This window comes from Carlito syrichta, unplaced genomic scaffold (assembly GCF_000164805.1).
Source record: "Carlito syrichta isolate Samal-C Ts95f unplaced genomic scaffold, Tarsius_syrichta-2.0.1 Scaffold305682, whole genome shotgun sequence".
Classification (NCBI taxonomy): domain Eukaryota; kingdom Metazoa; phylum Chordata; class Mammalia; order Primates; family Tarsiidae; genus Carlito; species Carlito syrichta.
This window is the reverse complement of record NW_007249778.1, coordinates 407,773-428,833: the sequence shown is the minus strand read 5'-3', so window position 1 is coordinate 428,833 and position 21,061 is coordinate 407,773. Positions and strand designations below refer to the sequence as shown.

At 37.3% G+C, this 21,061-nt stretch overlaps 1 protein-coding gene across 1 annotated transcript in view; it reads right to left on the bottom strand.

The window, feature by feature from the left end:
• The window catches only part of ACTR3 (ARP3 actin related protein 3 homolog), a 47,562-nt gene that overhangs the window by 10,595 nt on the left and 15,906 nt on the right, over positions 1 to 21,061 (bottom strand). Inside the window, exons 4-7 of the mRNA XM_008062251.2 lie at positions 18,656 to 18,751; positions 15,871 to 15,978; positions 9,454 to 9,597; positions 7,616 to 7,789 (exon numbers count right to left, since the gene is read on the bottom strand). Of these exons, the coding sequence (XP_008060442.1) occupies positions 7,616 to 7,789; positions 9,454 to 9,597; positions 15,871 to 15,978; positions 18,656 to 18,751 (522 nt within the window). The remainder of the gene's footprint in view (positions 1 to 7,615; positions 7,790 to 9,453; positions 9,598 to 15,870; positions 15,979 to 18,655; positions 18,752 to 21,061) is intronic.

Below are 21,061 nucleotides of genomic sequence, written 5' to 3'. Positions count from 1 at the left end.
GTAATACACACAAATTAACCTTCCCATAATCCTTTCCTTATCTATAAAATAGTTTATCTGCTATACCATGAATAAGTAAAAGGCAGGAAAAAGGTCATTCATTCCTGTATCTTGTGCCCCCTGCAAAGTAAGTTTTCAATTACGAATGCACACACACAAAATTTACAGAAACTTTAATTGTCCACATACCCTGGATTCACTCACAGAAATTCTGATTTTGAAAGAAATGAAGTCTGACTTCAGCAAATATTTGGAAAAAATATAGGGACTACTGTGCTACAGAACCCCAAATGAGAATCAGTAAAATAATATGTAGTAAAGCAGCAAGCAATTAATATTTAGTATATGAAGGGGAAAAAAAGAACAATAAACAAGTTAACAATAAGTTATTAGAGATCATTCAATACTTTACTATCAATAGGTTCAACCTAGGGTCCCTAATATTTTTAGGCCTTTTCTCTCACTCCAGGCAAAAGTGTCAGTCTTGCCTCGAAATGCTCCTTGATCAGGTCTTAAGATTACTGATATTGAGAATATGAGAAGAAACTGTCAAAAGAATTATCTTTTCCCTCCTCTAAAAAATGTAGAAGTAGAAAATATACACAAATAAATATAGTAGGCTAAATCTTTCCTGTACCTGGAAATGTATCACCCAAGTTTAAAAAACAGGATAGGTCTGTCAAAAAATTTAATTTCTGGCCGGGTTCAGTGGCTCAGCCTGTAATCCCAGCACTTTTGGAGACCCTCGGTGAGTGGATTGCCTGAGTCCATGGGTTCGAGACCAGCCTGGGCAACTTGGCAAAATATCATCTCTACAAATGAGCTGAGCATGGTAGTGCGCACCTGTAGTTCCAGCTACTTGGAAGGCTGAGGCAGAAGGATCGCCAGAGCCCAGCAGGTCAACACTGGGGTGGCCGTGAGCATGCCACTGCACTCCAGTCTGGGCAACAGAGTGAGACTCCAACTCAAAAAAAAAAAAAAAAATTAATTTCCTTTAAAAAAAATAATAATTCCAAGTGCCAAACCCACTCCTTATAAAAACAGTTCTTGGCCGGCCGCAGTGACTCATGCCTATAATCCCAGCACTTTGGGAGACTGAGGTGAGAGGATTGCCTAAGCCTACGGGTTCAAGACCAGCCGGGGAAACTTGGTGAGACCTCATCTCTATGATAAATAAAAAAATTAGCCAGGTATGGTGGCGCGTGCTTGTAGTTCCAGCTACTTGGAAGGCTGAGGTGGAAAGACCTCCTGAGCCCAGTAGGTCAGGCTGTGGTGGCCATGAGTGTGCCACTGCACTCCCGCCTGGGTGATAGAGTGAGATTACAACTAATAAAAAATTTTTTAAAAAGACAGTTCTTTCTAGTATTTGTGATAAACCTGGCAGTGCAAAAATAAAATAAATCTCTTTGTTCTTTCATATATTACATCTTCATGTTGAAATACTGGACAAGTCAGATTCCCACACTTTCATCTAGTCAAAACAAAAGTCAAGTGAATCCTTCAAATGACAGAGGAACTAGGACACTGAAGTATCTAAAATTACAAAAAGAAAAATAATCTTGAAATTCTTGAAAAGTGACAGTTCATACAACACACATACACACACACACACACACACGTCTATTCTGAGAAAACATGTGACCTGTGACCTAAACACACGTATCTAATTTCATTTTCTCCCCCAAATACTACTAAAAGCACCAGTAAAGAGCATTGTAAAACAAAGTATAATCCATAGAAAGAAAAAGAAAACCAATCAATAAAATATGGTAAGCTGGAAAACAGATGGACAAAACTTAGGAGATGCTACAAAACAGTAAGTCATCAGTGATATAAAAACGTTGAGAACCAAGCTATTTTATATCATAAATCTCCCCCTAAAAAACTGGCTGTACCTGGTAGCTCTGAAATTGAGGTGGAAGGAGGGCAGGGAGAAAAACAGGTTGAAAGTCTGAGAAGCTGTTAAAATCTGAGATCCCACAGGCAAATAAGTTCATGGAATGTTTCCTCCTCATCCAAGGAGAAAAGGGGTTAATCTATTCTTGAAAGGCAAGAAAACAGTTTCCGGGACTCTCATGCACAGTGAAAAGTACTGAAAACAGGGAGATTTTAAATGATGGTATGCAGGCTATGATTTTCACTCACTTACTAGTCCTCTTCCCTCATTTGGCTGTCAGCCTTTACCCCGCAGGCAGGAGTCTTCTCTGGGAACTATAATATCTGAAAAGATCTCAAGGAATACATACTTGGCATTCCCCCAAACAAAAGGTCATAGTCACCAAGCCCCACCCACACAGCTTAGATTTCCAATCAGGTCTTAGGAATCCCCTTCTTGCATGACAGGCCTATAAAAGTCTCTAGCATGAAAAACATCAGAATTGAAACAGAAAAGCAGAATCTTGAAAGAGACGATGCAGAAAGAAGAAAACTTCAAATTTTTCTTTCCATGATTATGTTTCATGATCCTGGACAATCTTTCTAGGTTTTAGACTATGAAATCTCTAAAAAGCTTTCATTTCTCAAAACATTATGCTCTTTAATCTGAAAACCTGTCATTTGCTCTAACTACAACAAAAATTTAAATCCCCAAAATATGAAGAGAATATTAACAATTTGGCAAAAATGTGTCCTATAATATTTATTTCAAAAAGTATTCTCTTATCAATTTGTTGATGCAGAACCTGCAAATTCTTTACAGTGTCCTTTGTTAAGGTCATACTCTAGTATTTACTTAATAACAAACAGAGGGTCCAACATGAGAGGGGCTAAGAGAATCCCTAGAATGATAGTAAAGAAATATAATAAATCTGTACTGAGTGCAAAGGAAAGTGGGTTCAGATTGGGACATATCAAACGCTCCAGAAAACTGATGAAAAATCCTATGTATCTGAGTATCTTGAGACTTATCAAACTAGTAGAAACAGTACAGAGGTTGAATTAATGATAATTATTTTTAAACTAAGCAAATAATGTATTAATGATTCCATGGAAAACAAAGTTATAGGATAGAAAAATTTCACAGGCCAGGTGCAGTGGATCATGCTTATAATCCTAGCAGTTGGGGAGGCCAAGGCAGGAGGACTACTTAAGGCCAGGAGTTTAAGAGCAGCGTAGGCAACATAGTGAGACCTCATCTCTACAGGGAAAAGAAAAAAAAAATCAAAAAATTAGCTGGGTGTGGTAGTCCCAGCTCCTCAGAAGGCTGAGGCAAGATCATCTGAGGAGGTCAAGGCTATGGTTAGCCATAATCGTGCTACTGCACTCAAGCCTGGACAACAGAGTAAGACCCCAACACACACAAAAAAACCAAAAAAGACTTCACGGTTAACTACATGGTTCAGACATGAACAAAATTTGTGGTCACAAAAGGCATTGAATTTCTACCTACCTGAAATTATAATGTAACTATTGGGATGAAACGAAAATGGAAAAGTACTGCCTATGGTGGGACAGAAGAAGGATAAAAAAGCAATCCTCCTCTTCCATAGCTGTTAAGTCGGTAGAAAATGCCTAACACTGAAAAAACCTGAAGTTGCAATACAACAAAGTAATTCATAGCTATGGAAGCAATCAGCAAGAGAATCAACCAGGAAGAGTTTGAAGTGGCTATCTCTAACAGAAAACAGCACACCCTTGTTTTTGTTAGAATTTGTAGAACCACATTTTTAAACCATGTGCAAATACACAACTGATTTTTAAAAACAACTTTCAAAGAAGAGAAAACAAAACACTTCTCATAGAAGAAATTACTTACAAAGAACATAAAACTATAAAAAGTAACAGTTTTTTTTGAGTTGGAGTGTCACTCTATCACCCAGGTTGGAGGGCAGTGGCATGCTTACAGCCACCGCATCCTCGACCTGCTGGGCTCAGGTGATCCTTCCACCTCAGCCTTCCAAGTAGCTAGAACTACAGACATGCGCCACCACATCTGGCTAGTTTTTTTTTTTTTAATTATTGTAGAGATACGGTCTCGCTAATTTGCCCAGGCTGGTCTTGAACCCGTGAACTTAGTTAATCCTCTTGCCGCTGCCTCCCAAAGTGCTGAGATTACAGGCGTGAGCCACTGTGCCCAGCTAAAAGTAAGAGATTTTAAAGTTTAAAAAATTAATAAATAAAAACTGCTATCTCAAACAATAAAGGTTATTTAAATTAATGGAAAAATTATATATGAAATATTAACAGGATAAATTTTCATCCAACCAACTCTCCCTCCTAAGCAATATGACACAATCAAAACACGTTATTTTCATATCTAATGTTTTAAAGTTTTTAAGACAGCCAAGACATCAGCTAAGCACGTTTGTTGAGAACTTTCCACTCAAATGGTCCTTCCTTTGAAATGCAGATACCTCCAATCTTCCAAGCTACCATCTATATTATGGCCAGCAAAGACTTTGGTCCAGGATCTTCCGCAATTTTCTAATTCCTTTCTTCAACTTGGGGTTTTACTTTCTTTTTTTTTTTTTCCTCAGCACTTTGGGAGGCCAAGTCAAGAGAAGTAAGTGCCTAAGCCCAGGAGTCTGAGCAGCCTGGCAATATAGCGAGATCTCATCTCTATAATAAAATTTTTTAAAAATTAGCCAGGTGTGATGGTGTATGCCTGTAGTCCCAGCTACCTGGAAGACTGAGGCGGAAGGATCACTTGAGCCCAGTAGATCAAGGATGAGATAGTTGTGACTGTGCCAATGAACTCCAGTCTGGGCCACAGAGTGAGACTGATAAACAAAGGAAGGGAAGGAGGGAAAAGGAAAGAAAATGCAAAGAAAATCTGTACCATCAAAAACCATCAAACTCCAGTACCAAATTCTGACTACAATTCCTTAACTTTCTGGTGCATACTGCTTTGCTACCCATTCATAATTCTGTACAAATTCATCATGATCTCCAACCCCTCCCTGCATCCCTCATTATCTTTAAGTAATTCAGCCTTCTGGATTCACTCTCTCCTCTATGCTATAACACTTTCATCTCTGCCTTGTCAAAATCCTTGTCTCCTTTTCCACAACCGCCTGGGAGAAAAAACATTACATGACTAAAAGTTTTGGGTATCCAACCTCACTACTGTGGGTAGAGAATGGGTGCCCCACTACTATTAATATGTACTCTCTAGTCACCTCTCAATTTCTCTCAGTAGTGATTATGAAAGTTATTATTCTCTACAATTCCTCAAAGTATGTCCAATCCTTCTCCCAACAAATCAGCTTGATTCCACTTCATGAAAAAAAACTGTCAACTATGAACTTCCTCTGCCTACCTGCATCTCTGCCCTTCCTAGTTGCACATTTTCCTGTACCCAAACTTAACTGCTTCCCTCCTGCCATTGGAGTAACCCTCTTAAAAATTAGAACTATAGCTCACACCTGTAATCCCAGCACTTTGGGAGGCAGAGGCGAGAGGATTGCCTGAGACCAGGGGTTCGAGACTGTCTCCAAGACAACGTGGTGAGACCTTGTCTCTACAATAAATAAAAAACGTAACCAGGTGTGGTGGTGGCACACGCCTTTGGTTTCAGCTACTTGGAAGGCTGAGGCAAGAGGGATCACCTGAGCCTGGCAGGTCAAGGCTCCAGTGGCCATGAGTATGTCACTGCACTCCAGCCTGAGTGACAGAGTGAGACTCCAACTTGAAAAAGAAAAAAAATTTAAAACTATTCTCAGTCTTATTATTGCAATTGACTTCTTACCAGTCCCCAGTAGGCACTGTTCTTTTCTTTTATGGCCATTTCCCAGAATCCCTGCATCACCAATTTCCAAACCTTCACCTGTCACTGGGGCAACAAGCTGCCTCTTAACATATGATATTCCATTGAAACTGCTCCCCTAAGGATAACAAATAAGCCAGATGCTGAAAAACTTACAAGCACTTCTCAGGGTTTCTCTAATGTTACTTCACTGCAGCAACTGGCACTATCTAACCTCCCACCTTGAAACATTCACTTATCTCAATTTTATGGCCATAACTCTTTGGCTTGGCTTCTACCTCTTTGTAATCTTCCATATTCTTTGCAGGTTCCTCTTACTCCACCTTTCTCTAAAAAGTTTGTGTTCACTAGGGACCTATTCTTCACCTTTCTACTTCACAGCTTCTCATCCAACTAACCTCTTCCTTTGTCCTACATAGGGTGATGACTTCACATCTATCTTCACTCCAGGACACCCACCCCAGTTCAAAGCCCTCTGAACCCAAGTGTTTGTTTTTTGAACAGTTTCAAAGATGCATATAATAAACTCATCTATTTCAACCTCACCTTACTCCTCCTCTTCAGTATTCCTAACTTCTGTGGACAACACATTTAGTCACTCAAGTTACAAACAGGAATTATCACAGATTCTTCACATTCTTACTGCCCTCACATCTAAGTAATCACTAAGTTACACTGTCTCCATTTTTCTCTAACCTCCTTTCTCATTCACACTGACCTGCAGACATTATATATCTTTCATCTGAAAAACTGCAACAAACTCACCTGTTTCCAACACAATTCACATCTCTTTTCCAATTCATGTAACCCAGTGCTGCCAGAATAATGGCTTCTAATAATGTGCATAAGTCTGTGTCATGCCATGATGAAAATTTCCGCATGACTACAGAATCCAGCAAACTCCCTTGCATTGCGTATTTACCCCCTCAATACCTAGTCCATGAATACCTATCTAGATCCATCTCCTACTATTCTCTTCTTTATACTTTTATTATCTGTCACTCTCACATATAAGACCTGCCCAGTTTTTATATCCTCTCGCAGAAATATACACCCCAAACACACCTGACCAACAAAAACCCAATCATCCCTTATGTCTTAGCTCAACTGTTACCTCCTCTGAGATGTTTCCCTGGTTCTCCCAGGCACATCTAGATGCACTTTGTTCCTATGCCTTCACCAGATTACATGCACTCATTAAAGCAACTATATCTGTTTAAATATTCATCTCTCTCATTCTTTAAGCGCGATAAGAGTAAAATGATAATTTTTTCCTCTTTAAAAAGCAAAACCTTACACTGAGACCATGAAAATCATATTCACTTTACATATGCTGAGTAAACAAGATTAAATAATAACGATTCTTATGCTGAGTAAGTAGAATAGGTATTTAATGTTAGAAATTTTATTACTAAAGTTAAATTTCTGATCCTAAATTACCAGAACAATTTTTCATTAAAAGCACATATTCCATTGATTTAACAGAGCCTTTATGTTTCCAGAACTTCATAAATAGAGGATAACTTAGCTACTAGTCCAACATTTTATAATAGTCAATTGATGGTTCCTTGTATGATGGCTGTTTTACAAAAGTTGAGGGGTGGACTGTTTAGAACCTTTCCCAAAATATTTCATTTACATAATCACAAATTTTTAAAGGGTCCCTTGTTCCCATGATCCTCCAAAAGCAACAAATACTGAAGACAGAAATTTTGTTTTTCTAAATATATGAAAAATAATAAAATTTAGCCTGTTTTAACAGAATTCATTTTTTTCTTGAAAACTCACTGTAGTAATTTAGCACACTAAAGAAAATTTCTAAGATTAATTTCTTCTGAATATTTATCTTCTAGTTGATATCTTCTGCTGAATATTTCAAAACAATTCTATTTTTTTTTAAGAAAAACATACCTCTGGATGAAAGAAGATTTCAGGTCCCAAAAATCTCTCATAACCAACATCAATAGAAAATTCTTTCTTTGAGATAGCATTGATTCCAGTATACTGTTTAATCCATTTTGACCCATCTGTGTCATACTTGTTAAATTCTTTTACTAAATCTGGGCAGACATAACTATAGCGCTCCTAAAAAACAAAGAAAAATAAGTAACTTTTTTTCTCTTGTTTTAGAAACAGTATAAAAGGATGACATACCTTCAGAAAGCTAGACTCAAACAACAACAAAAAACTTCAGAAAATAAAATTAGAAAATTAAGCTGTAAGAAAAATTTATGTTAGGATATTATCATATACATAATATAAACAGTTCATCTCCTACACATATTTTCTGACTTCATATATAAACAGAATTAAGATTTGAGACACTAAAGAGCCAATTTCTACTATGTTTGTTACTTCCTGAAACATTCACTAATGTCATCCAACATTATGTTTCAGCTACATGAAGAATGAGTAATTATTGTTGTAACCACACATGTTAATACAGATCCTTAATACCTATCTGAAACAAAACTGATTATGGTCTAAGTAACCGAGCAAAGAAAGAAGGCTGAAAATATACTCTATTTTTTTGCATATTTGGTTATGTGACCTAAGTAAAAGTTTCCATCAAAAACTATTGAAAAATATGTTATAGGTTATAACATCCTATTTGTAATGTATGGACTCCTGACCTGACTGCCAGCCTGTATTTCTTTTTTAAGAAAAACATACGTAACTTGTATTTTTATACAAGGATTCTATCTAAGATAGATGTAAATATTAGTGACAATCAAAACAACATAAAAAAATACTAGAAATAAAAAATATTTGACTATGCTATCTAAGGTGTTTTATTACCACACCTTGAAAGTAGAAATTATATAAAAATGATTGTTCCTTAAAAGACATTTAGAAAGAATATCAATCTTCTCTAAAATGGATATAAATCCCAAGTGTTTTTGTTTTGTTTTAATTTCACAAGATGTTGAAATAATTGTATTCATATTAACTTTTTACATATTTAATTTTTATGTCACCAATTTAGGGTAACTTTGGCAGCCATTTTGTAATTTCTTTACTATGTAGGTAGAAGTAGTTGATTCATTTTCATTCCTAAGAGTTGAAGAGTAAGGACAATCCTATAAACATGCAAAGAGAGGCAAATAAATAAGTTATTTTTTGCCAAGGCAGTTTTGCTTTACAAAAACATATAAGATCAACTGAAATTTTTTTAGTGATGTTGGCAAACAATAAATTTAAAAAGCACTGCTAAGTATTTTGATAGTCCGCATGAAGCACTGATATAATAAAGACTTACATGACAGAAAAATTAATACTTTGCATAGCCTTCATATTTTTCTTCTATGTGCCATGTTGCTTAAGTTAAACATTACCACTATAAAACAATGAACCAATTATATTAAAATAATTTTTGTAACAAAACTGTTAGAATTAAAATAAAGAGTTCAGTGAAGAAACTGAGATGCAAGAATACAATAGAGAAATAATTATTTTTAATAAAGAGAATAATCACAAAAATGTATGCTAAAGTCATTTGGTAAAAATGTTCTTATAATGTTAGTCATCCCAAATGGAAAATATGGAGAAGGAAGACAAAAGGTAGATAATCCTCAATAATGTCCTTGCAAGAAATACAGAGAAAACTTATATTTAAATAAGAGTTATGGTTTATAACTAGTTAACAGGACTATTTTCAAGTACTGTTCTTCACTTGAGAATTTGTCATGTTAATGTTATAAACGTGGTTTTCTTTATAAATAAATTACACTTAGATCACTACTTTTTACCTTTACTGCCTTAGCAGTTTCCAGGGATTGTTCTGGAGGGATTCCTACTTCTCGGTCTCTCAGCAGTTGCTGAATAAAATATGTTATATCCCGTCCTGCGATTGGAATGTGTTTAATACAGCTGCCAATCACATACCCTTCAGCCTAGATGGAGGAAAAAAAGCTGTCAAATTTACTTTCAGTGTTTTGAAAGTTAATATAACCTAAGAAATAAACCATTAAAAACAAATTTTTCCAGTGCGTGTATTAATATTCTCAAATACTGCTTTATCTCAGGAGAATTCATCTTTATTCTTCAAGTGTATTCCTCACTCTGTACTTATAGAATTTATAATACTGCTCAGAAATTATAAGATTGGCAAGCAACTTAAATATATTCTCCCAGTGACAGTGTATAATCATGACTAAAATGACTTAATAACAGAAATAATAAATTTCATAAGAATCAAATGCTTTAGATAGTAGACTTTGTATCAGACAGGGTATTACTATAAAATATTTTATAATTTCAGTAAAAAAATTTAGATTACATTGTAGCAAATCTGATCATTAACCCACGAAGTAGCTATATTTTCCTAACAAAGCAGGTACCCATTTCACAAGCCTAAGGCATGCCATGCACCATCACAATGCCAAGTAACTAAATTCTGTAGAATGGATTCATAAATTTACTGATATGGTTCAAAAATACAACAAAAATGTAGCAAAACTAAATTTCATCAGGAAAGATTATCAGGAACATCTTTGTCTGACCATGACAAAATATTAGAGATTGGACTTACCCTCTCAACTTAAAGAGAAAACAGGACAAATGACATGACATAAAGGTTTTCAGACATTTGACAGATGGCAAACTACAGCACTGATTCCTTCTAAAAAAAGAGAAACAAAACACCATATCTCACTGGCTGGGGAGAGATACCAGGCAACAACAATGGGAAGGAGAATCCAAACAGAGTCCGGTGGTCTCATTAAGTTAGGACTACAGAATTTAGGGTTCAAAACGGCCAAAGTGGCTAAGGAAGGAAGGAAGGAGTTACACAGAAGAGATTATTTCCTTAGTTGATTTACAAACCAGCACATTCATGTGAGGAAATGGTCATGGTCAGAGGAAAAAACCTCCACAAAAAAAGTAGACAGAACAATCTCCAGGGCTCACACACAGCCAAAAACAGTTCATGTTACCAGCAGCCAGAGTTGAAAGACATTGTCAAATACAGGATATCAACTAGAATTCACAGAAGAATATTGCCTCAATAGCGGGGACAAACCAGCTGCTGACAAGTCTGTTCTGGGCCTGCTTAATGACATTTAAAAGGAGTCTCTGAGAGGACCAAATTAATTCCTAGCAATTTAACTTTATCCCAGGAAAAAGGGAAATAATTCTGAAATATTTTATCCCAGAAAAAAATTCTGAAATATTTAAAGAGCTCCAAAACTCCAGGACACACAGCACCAATCAAGAAGTACAAGCATGAAAGGAAACAGAAAAACACAATCCCTGGCCAGGAGAAAAATATATCAATAAAGAAAGAGAAAGGCCGGCTCGGTGGCTCAGCCTGTAATCCCGCGCCTTTGGGAGGCTGAGGTGAGTAGACTGCCTGAGCCCGCGGGTTCGAGACCTGCCTGGGCAGGCGAGACCTCATCTCTACAATAAAATCAAAAAATTAGCCAGGCATGGTAGCGCGTGCCTGTAATTCCAGCTACACGGAAGGCTGAAGCAGAAGGATCGCCAGAGTCCAGCAGGTTGAGGCTGTGGTGGCCGGGAGCGGCCACTGCTCTCCAGTCTGGGCAACAGAGTGAAACTCCAACTCAAAAAAAGACAGAAAAGGAACAAAGATGACAGAATTAGACAATGACATTAAAACACCAACTATAGGCCGGGCTCTGTGGCTCAGCCCTGTAATCCCAGCGCTTTGGGAGGCCGAGGTGAGCGGATTGCCTGAGCCCGTGGGTTCAAGACCCGCCCGGGAAACTTGGTGAGACCTCATCTCTACAATAAATCAAAAATTAGCCGGGCGTGGTAGCGCGTGCCTGTAGTTCCAGCTACTCGGAAGGCTGAGGTAGAAGGATCACTGGAGCCGAGCAGATCAAGGCTGCGGTGGCTGGGAGCGGCCACTGCATTCCAGTCTGAGCGACAGAGTGAGACTCCAACTCAAAAAAAAACACCAGCTATATACTTCATATCATGAAGGTCAATGAACATGAAGAAGAGAGAAACAGAAGTTATAAAAAGACCTGCCAGGCATGGTGGCTCACACCTGTAATACGAGAACTTTTGGAGGTAGAGGAGAGAAGATTGCCTAAGTTCAGGGGTTCAAGCCAGCCTGGACAACCTGACGAGACCTCGTCTCTACAATAAATATATTTTAAAAATTAGCCAGGTGTGGTGGTGCGTGCCCGTGTTCAAGCTACTTGGAAGACTGAGGCGGAAGGATTACTTGAGCCCAGCAGGTTGAGGCTGCGGTGGCTGTGAAGTGAGCCACTGCACTCCAGCCTAGATGACAGAGTGAGACTTCTACTCAAAAAAGACCCAATTAGAGAAGAATACCATTTCTGAAATAAAAAGTATGTTAGATGAGCTCACAGTAGATTATATAGTGAAGAAAACAGAATAGTGAATTTGAAGACATAGCAATAAAAATGATAAAGAGAAAAATGAACAAAGCATCAATGAACTATAAAACACTGTAAAGCAGCCTAATATCATGTAACTGGAGTCCCAAAAGGAAACAAAAGAGGGACAGAGAAAATAGGTACACAAATAATGGGGCATGGGCAACATAGTGAGACCTTGCCTCTACAAAAAATCAAAAAGTTAGCTGGGCATGGCAGCGTGTGCTTGTAGTCTCAGCTACTCAGGAGGCTAAGGCAGAAGGATTACCTGAGCCCAGGGGGTCAAGACTGTGGTGAGCTATGATCATGCCACTGCACTCCAGCCTGGGAGACAGAGCAAGACCTCAGCTCACAAAAATAATAATGGAAAAAAACTTCACAGATGAAAACTAAAAATCCACATATCCAAGAAATGCAATGAATCCCAAGGAGAAGAAAGATGAAGCAATTTTTATTAAGTTATGTCACAATCAAACTGCTGAAAAGCAGTGAACCAGAAATAAAGAGAAAATCTTGAAGGCAGTCAGACAAATAAGAAACATTACATTCAAAGAAAGAGAAATAACAGCTGACTTATTTTCAGAAACAATGTAAGCCAGAAAACATAGTGATATCTAAAATGAAAACTATCAATCTTCTGTACCAAGCAAAAATACCTTTCAAAAATGAAGGAGAATAAAAACATTTTCATAGGATATACAAAAGTTGAAAGAATTAAAAGCTAGCCAATCAGTACTATAAGAAATATTAAAGAATGTGATTTAGACAGAAAAAAAAATGATACTAGATGGAAAGTGCGGCCTTCAAAAGAAAAAGTACTACAAATAATATGTGAGTAAATATAAAAATAATTTTATCTCTTTTCAAAGTTTCTTTTAAAGATGACTAGTTGTTATTGCCTGAATTTTGTTTTTCCTCTCCTACAAATTCATATGTTGAAGTCCTAACCCTTAGTATCTCAGAATGTGACTAAATGAAGAGAAAGTTTTTAAAGAGGCAATTAAGTTAAAATGAAGTCATTGTGGTCATTTCCCCTAAGCCAGTATGATTGATGTCCTTAAACAAAGAGGTGAGGACAGAAACAAATGTGGCAATGACCATGGGAAGACAGAGAAAGAACATGATCATCTAGAAGATAAGGAGAGTCCTCAGAAACCAACTCTGCTAGCACCTTGAGTTTTGACTTCTAATTTTCCAAACCTGTGAGAAAATAAATTACTGGCTCCCAGTAATTGCTTAGGCACCCAGTCTGTGGTACTTTATTATAGCAGTTCTAGCAGACTAATACACTACTTACCATGAAACAAATTAATAATATATTATTGAATTTATAACAGGCAAAAGCAAAATGAATACAATAATAGCACAAAGACTAGAAAGGAACAATATGGTTGCACAATTCTTATTTAAGAAGTGGTAGAATGTTATTTATAATTAGATGGTGAAGTTAAAGATGTTTACTATAAACCACATAGCAACCACTACTAAAAAAATAAAATAATAGCAAAGAGGTATAGCATAGGTAATAGGTCAATAAAGATAAGATGAAATAATAAAAAATATTTCATTAATTCAAAAGGTGGGGAAATAAAACAATGAACAAGAATACTCATTCCCTTTTTCATGAATACCTATTTTTAATACCCTTACTAAATTCATTCTTTTCCATGTTGATAATGTCTATGTTGCAAATTACTTATTCTAATTTGAATTATCAAGATACTCATATTACTGCTTACTTGTGTAGATATTAACACTGAAGTTGAGGCTGGGTGTGGTGGCTTACACCTATAATCCCAGCACTTTGGGAGGTGGAAGCAAGAGGAGTGCCCGAGCCCAGGAGTTCAAGAACAGCCTGGACAACTTGGCCAGATCTTGTTTCTACAATAAACCAAAAAATTAGCTGGGCATGGTGGTGTGCACCTGTAGTTTCAGATGCTTGGAAGGTAGAGATGGAAGGATCACCTGAGCCAAGCAGGTCGAGGTTGCGGTGGCCATGAGTATGCCCCTGCACTCTACCCTGGGCAACAAAGTGAGATTCCAACTCAAAAAAAAAGGAAAAAAAAGGACTGAAGTTGAGCAGAACCAGTTCAAATCCTGGTCTATTATTTGGTGACCTCAGGCAAATCACTTATCTGCATTTATTAATGAATAAACTGAGGTACTCAAAGAAAAATATAATCTTTATCAGACTGACTTCCAGATCTAAGTGAAAATTTTAAGATGAACAATTATTTTATGTACTCCTAAGAAAAATAAACTGCCAATTACACTATAAAAAGCCATCAAAATTGGACCATGTCCTAATTTTTAAGTAAGATACCTACCTGCCAAGAGTTAAATAAAGTGTTGAATACACATACAATGAAATATTATATGGCAATAAAAAGAAATGAAGTACTATGCACGCTATTGCACGAATGAATCTTGAAAACGTTCAGCTGCCAGGAGCAGTGGCTCAAGCCTGTAATCCCAGCACTTTGCGAGGCAGAAGTGAGAGGATTTCCTGAGCCCACAGGTTCCAGACCAGCCTGGGAAACATGGCGAGACCTCATCTCTACAATAAAATAAAAAAAATTAGCTGGGCGTGGTGGCGTGCACCTGTAGTTCCAGCTACTTGGAAGGTTAAAGTGGAAGGATCGCCTGACACCAGCAGGTTGAGGCTGCAGTGGCCATGAGCATTTCACTGTACTCTAGCCTGGGTGAGAGTGAGAGCGTGACTCAAAAATAAAATGTTTAGCTAAGTGAAAGCAGTCAGTCACAAAAGGTTACACAGTGTATGATTCCATTTACATGAAAGGGCCAGAAGAGGCAAATACGTGCACACAAAATTTAAGTTAATGGTTGCCAGAAGCTAAGGGTATCAAGAAAAAATGAGGAATGACTGCTGATACAAGGTTTTTTTTTGAGGGTGATGAAAACATTCTAAAACTGACTGTGGTGATAATCTATTAGTATATTCATATTCAAGAACTAGTATATTAACTAAAGACCAATTACAGAATTATAAACCCTAAACAGGCATGGTGTATAAATTACATCTCAATAAAGCCACCATTAAAAAATGGCAGTTATCAGCTGGGTGCAATAGCTTATGCCTGTAATCCCAACACTTTGGGAGGTAGAAGCTAAAGAGGACTGCCTGAGCCCAGAGGTTCAAGACCAGCCTGGGCAACTTGATGAGACCTCATCTCTACAATAAATTTAAAAATTAGCCAAGTGTGGTGGCATGTGCCTGTAGTTCCAGCTACTGGAAGACTGAGGTGGAAGGATCACCTGAGCCCAGCAGGTCGAGGCTGCAGTGGCCATGAGCATGTTCATGTTACTGCACTCTAGCCTCAGTGACAGAGTGAGACTATGAATTAAAAAAAAAGGAACTGGAAGTTCAAAGGTCTTGAAAGAAAAAATGCTATGCCTAATAAATAATCCAATCTGGTACATTTTTTATATGCTTTACTAAATAGAAGCCATAAAGCATCCATTAAAGTTCATGTGCTTACAACTAACCATTATACAGTTAACCCATCAGCTAGTTTGAAATCTGTTCATTAGGAATTAAATAGGACATTAAATAGCTAAGGACACACTCAACTGGTAAAGAGAATGAAAGCCAGAGAGCAAAGTTACAGCAAAAGAAACAATTGAAATGTATTTATAAAATTTTAATAATAAGGTGAACATGTAGCTATAAATGAACAAATGCCTGATAAACGCAACTTTTTAAGGCATAGTGTTTAATTCATAAAATGTAACTTTGCTAGATGCATTATTTCCTATTCTGTAAATGTAAAACATCCTTACCACAGGAATGACATGAGTGACACCATCTCCACTGTCTATTACTGTACCAGTCAATGTCCGTTCTCCTACTTGTCTTGAAGTCCAGGATGCAGCTAAGGCAAGAACAGCCTTGAACAAAAAGAAAATGATAAGTAAAAGTAAAAACATAACAAAAATAGTTAACAGAACAAACCATTTTACTGGAGTACTTTATTCCATTTTAAATGTAACATCTATGAAAGAAACTATAGAAAATTTATTTTGTATCATGCAATAAAATTGCTTACTCCCTACATTTTATTAAGACAAACTTACAGCTTTGTATTTGCTTTCAGGAGCACATTTATAAGCTTTTCATATTTTATGAAGATTATTTTCCTCCTAAAGCTAAAAACACGAAAAATTACATGAAAGAGTATAGTACTACCTCGCCAGAATTTAAACTATGTCCACATAGGCCTGTTACAAACTATAATGCAAAATTAAAAGTACACAACTACCCAACCTCCAGAGTTACTTAATACCTAAAAGGCTGTGAACAAGTATTACTCCTAAAAAGATGAGCTTCAAATTTTTAGAATACAACATGTGTTTAGGGCTATCCAACACAAAGAAAAAGCCATTGCACACTTTTAAATACTACTATGATTTAATTAGGAAGCAAAGTTAATGATACTTTTCTACAAAAAATTTTGGCATAGCCAATATAACACAATTTGTTTTTCAAAAAAGTTTGAGTTAGCTGGGCGTGATGGTATGCACCTGTAGTTCCAGCTACTAGAAAGGCTGAGGCAGAATTGCCTGAGTCCAGCAGGTCAAGGCTGCGGTGGGCATGAATGTGCCATTGTACTCCAGCCTGAGTGACAGTGAGACTCTGACTCAAGAAAAAAAAAAGCTGGGCGCAGTGGCTCACACCTATAATCCCAGTACTTTGGCAGGCCAAGGTGAGAGGATTACCTGAGTCTATGGGTTCAAGAACAGACTGGGCAACTTGGCAAGACCTCATCTCTACAATAAGTCAAAAAATTAGCTGGGCATGGTAGCATGTGTCTATCCAGCTACTTGAAAGGCTAAGGCGGAAGGAACGCCTGTGTCCAGCAGGTCAAGGCTGCAGAGGCCGTGAGTGTGCCACTGCACTCTAGCCTGGGCAACAGAATGAGACTCCAACTCAAAAAAAAAAAAAGTTTGGGAATTAAAAATTAACAGTTTATTCTTTAAAAACCAAATTTCTTACAATCCAATGCCCCAAAAAAGTATATGTCTAATAATTAAAAAACAGAGCTAAACTTAAATTTTAAAAGGTTTATTTTACCTACTTGGAATATAATACATGATGGGAAACTAGAAAGCTACCTAGGCCATTCTCATATTTTAATACAAGATCATTTTAACTCAATGGCCACACAATCATTGTAGGCTAACAGAACCATACATTATTTTTTAATGGTCTTATAAGTAAAAACCTCATACAGACACTAGCAAGAAAGAAAGTATTGCTTAGACTTCATTGTGCAATATATCCTTTCTTTTTAGATAAATTCAAAATCATCATTTACAACCTCAAATTCTTTTTGATTACTTTTATGAGTCTGTGTAGATAGTTAGATCTAAAACTAGAAGAGGTATGTATCAGCACATCATGTTACAGAAATTTTATTGACTACTGAATATAAACAAAACAGAAGATAGATCACTTAGCGCTCTCTGAGGAAGTCACTGAGATTATGTCTCTACAACAATGAACCAAAACTCTTAGGGCAGTTGTTTTAAAGTACATTTGAAAATATTATTAAACATAGTATATTATATTTAATACAGAGATAAGAAACAAAGACTCTCAAGTGAAAAATAAATTTCTCCATCTTTTTCCTTTATTAAGATTCTAAGACCTAAAAAGGGCCTCCCACTCAAGATTAAATTCCTAAAAGTTTCTGATAGGTGCTTGTAATTCAAATATTTTTATCAACAGAGAACTTGAAAAGCAGCTTATTAAAATCATAGATTACATTAAACATTAAAAAGTTCTTTGCTATCCAAGCTAAAATATTCACCCCAGTAATTATCATTTACTAGTCATGTGTACTTGAAATTACAAAACTCAGTCTGATCCCACAAAGAGCTACGGCAGATCTCAGCCTATATCACAAGCCAAACATTTAACAATGAATAAGCTGCCTTCAAACTTTAGTTCTTTTCTCTATAAAACAGCAAATAAAAATATAGAGAGTTAATAGAAAGAATGAATTTGTAAAGCATCTGTGATGTTCAGTATTGCATTTGCTATACAGTTAAAAACGGGGGGAGGGGAGGCAACCTCTGATACTGAGGAGTGGGAGAGAAGTTGCTCCACATAGACTATGCACAAATTAAGAGCACTGAAACAGTACAGATACTAATGATATACAGAGGCACAAAGGAAAGGGTGGCAAAATATACCTAAAGGTAAGACAATCAAAAAAAATACTATGACAAAGGACACAAAGAATGCTACAAGGATAAAGAAATATGTATAACATGTTCCTTGGCATGCAGTGAGCATTCAACGAATACTAGTTCCCTTATTTTGATCCTATGAAAGCTGTGAAATATCCAAAGACTACTAACTTAGTTTCTCTAATACTTCTTTTTCTGACTAAATAGTTTCAGTTCCTATAATATTATTTCTAAATTAACAATTCAGGAGAGAAGTATAAGTTGCTTTGATATTAAGTTTAAGCCTTTCCAGAAAATAAAAATTACATATTTTAGCAAATTCAACCACATTAAAACTTAAGAGTAAAACTTAAATAATTATAAACTTGCTTACCTGCACAGCAATGTACAAGCCTGGAACATTGAAAGACTCAAACATTATTTCAGCAGTATATTCCCTGTTTTCTGGAGTATTCAGTGGAGGTTCAGTCTATCGAATTGAATAATATTTTAAATACACAGCATTAGATTATTATGATAACTTTATAAACTTTTTAAATGTGAAATAATTTATTTCAAACACTGTATTTAAAATGCATTAAACTTATAGGCAGAAAGACAACTATCAAGAATTCAAATATGCTGGGCACAGTGGCTCATTCCTTTAATTCCAGTACTTTGGAAGGTGGATTGCCTGAGCCCAAGGGTTTGAGACCAGCCTGGGAAATTTGGTGAGACCTCATCTCTACAATAAATCAAAAAATTAGCCAGGTGTGATGACGCCTGTGTTCCAGCTACTTGGAAGGCTGAAGAGGAAGGATCGCCTGAGTCCAGCGGGTCAAGGCTACCGTGGCCGTGAGCATGACACTTGCACTCTAGCATGGGTGATAGAGTGAGACTCAGACTCAAAAAAATAAAATAAAATAAAATAATTCAAATATATATGACCCTATATATATATGGTCATTCACATAAAAAGAAAAAAACTAATCCCTATATCCCACCACTCATATGGATAAAACACTGAGAAGAAATGAAGAGAGAGACAGAAGAAAGAGTTAGAAAAAAGGTTATTCAGCGAATCATCCTGTTAAACACGGAAATGACAGACCTCCAGACAAATACACCAGTGTTATTTGCAAGTGGGAGAATCTTCATCTAAACAATGATTTAAACAGGATGTCCCTGGTCTGTCGAGGATTATAGTAAAATAAGCCAAGATTCTACAGATTTAATGACACAGCTTTCTGAAAAGGTTGTATTAAGTTATTTAACTGTTAGGAACATAAAATAGGAATGTTTACACAGCTCTCTTCTACTTTAGTTATGTGACTGCATACATCACTTAGAAACTTCATAGGTTAAGTCTGGGCAGAACACACCCTAAGGAGGCGAGAAAGGACCTGGGGAACAGCACTGGCAAACCTGAACGTCATGTTTCATCTGTGCCTCATGAATATGTAAAATCATTTAAATTATTAAAGCCTGACACTGGGTAAGACCTCTGATTCTTATGAGTCTGATGTGATAAACCATCAAATATTTAAACGTGAAGGCAAAACTTCTAAATATAATACAAAAACATTATCTTCCTGACCTTAAAGTAAGAAATGATGTCTTGAGTTTAAATAACACAAATCACAAAGAGAAAGAATGATAAAACTTAAATCCATTATAAATTAAATCCTTTTTATTCTTATTTCAAAAGACACTATAAAGAAAGTAAAATGACCAGATTTGTTTCCTCATGTAAAACCTCGAACAGCTAAACTCCCTGCCATGTTTAAACTTGTGTGTGTGTGTGAAAGCAGAGAGCAAGCGAGGAGAGCGAGACAGTGAGAGATGAGGAGAGGGTCGGCAGGGGGGAGGCAGAGAGAGTTCAGAGTCTTGCTCTCTTGGGAGACAGGGATGGGGAGGGAAGAGAGAGGGAGAGAGGGAGAGAGGGAGGGAGAGGGGAGAGTGAGCACCAGAGAGGGAGCAGGAGCACAGGAGAGGGAGGCAGAGAGGGAGGGTGGGTGTCAGTCTTTTTTTTTTGAGTCGGAGTCTCACTCTGTCGCCCAGGCTGGAGTGCAGTGGCCGCTCCTGGTCACCACAGCCTCGACCTGCTGGGCTCCAGGGATCCTTCCGCCTCAGCCTTCCAAGTAGCTGGAACTAAAGGCGTGCGTAACCACGCCAGCTAATTTTTGATGTATTGTAGAGATGAGGTCTCACCAAGTTGCCCAGGTGGGTCTCGAACCCACGAGCTCAGGCAATCCACTCACCTCAACCTCCCGAAGGCACGGGATTACAGGCTGAGCCACCGAGCCCGGCTGGGTGCCAGTCTTGAGTCTTGCTCTGCCTTCCAGGCTGCAGTGGCGCCATCATAGCTCACTGTAACCTCAAACTCCTGGAATCATGTGATCCTCCCCAACTCTGCCTCCCACTCTCTAGAACTACAGGTTTGTGTCACCATGCCTATTTGGTTTTTGGTCTTGCTATGTTGCCCAAGCTGGTCTTGAACTATTGGTCTCAAGTGATTCTCCCACCTCAGCCTCCCAAAGCACTGGAATTAGAGACATGAGCCACCACACCTAATCTAAACTTTAGAAATAAAGTTTAGAAGAGTTCTTGATAGACACATACAAAATTATGCAAACTAAAAAAATCCAAGGCAGTTAAATTATAAACTCCAGGGAAAAAAAAACTTCTACATAAGATATAATCAGAGAGCCGGGCTCGGTGGCTCAGCCTGTAATCCTGTGCCTTTGGGAGGCTGAGGTGGATTGCCTGAGCCCGCGGGTTCGAGACCCGCCTGGGCAAC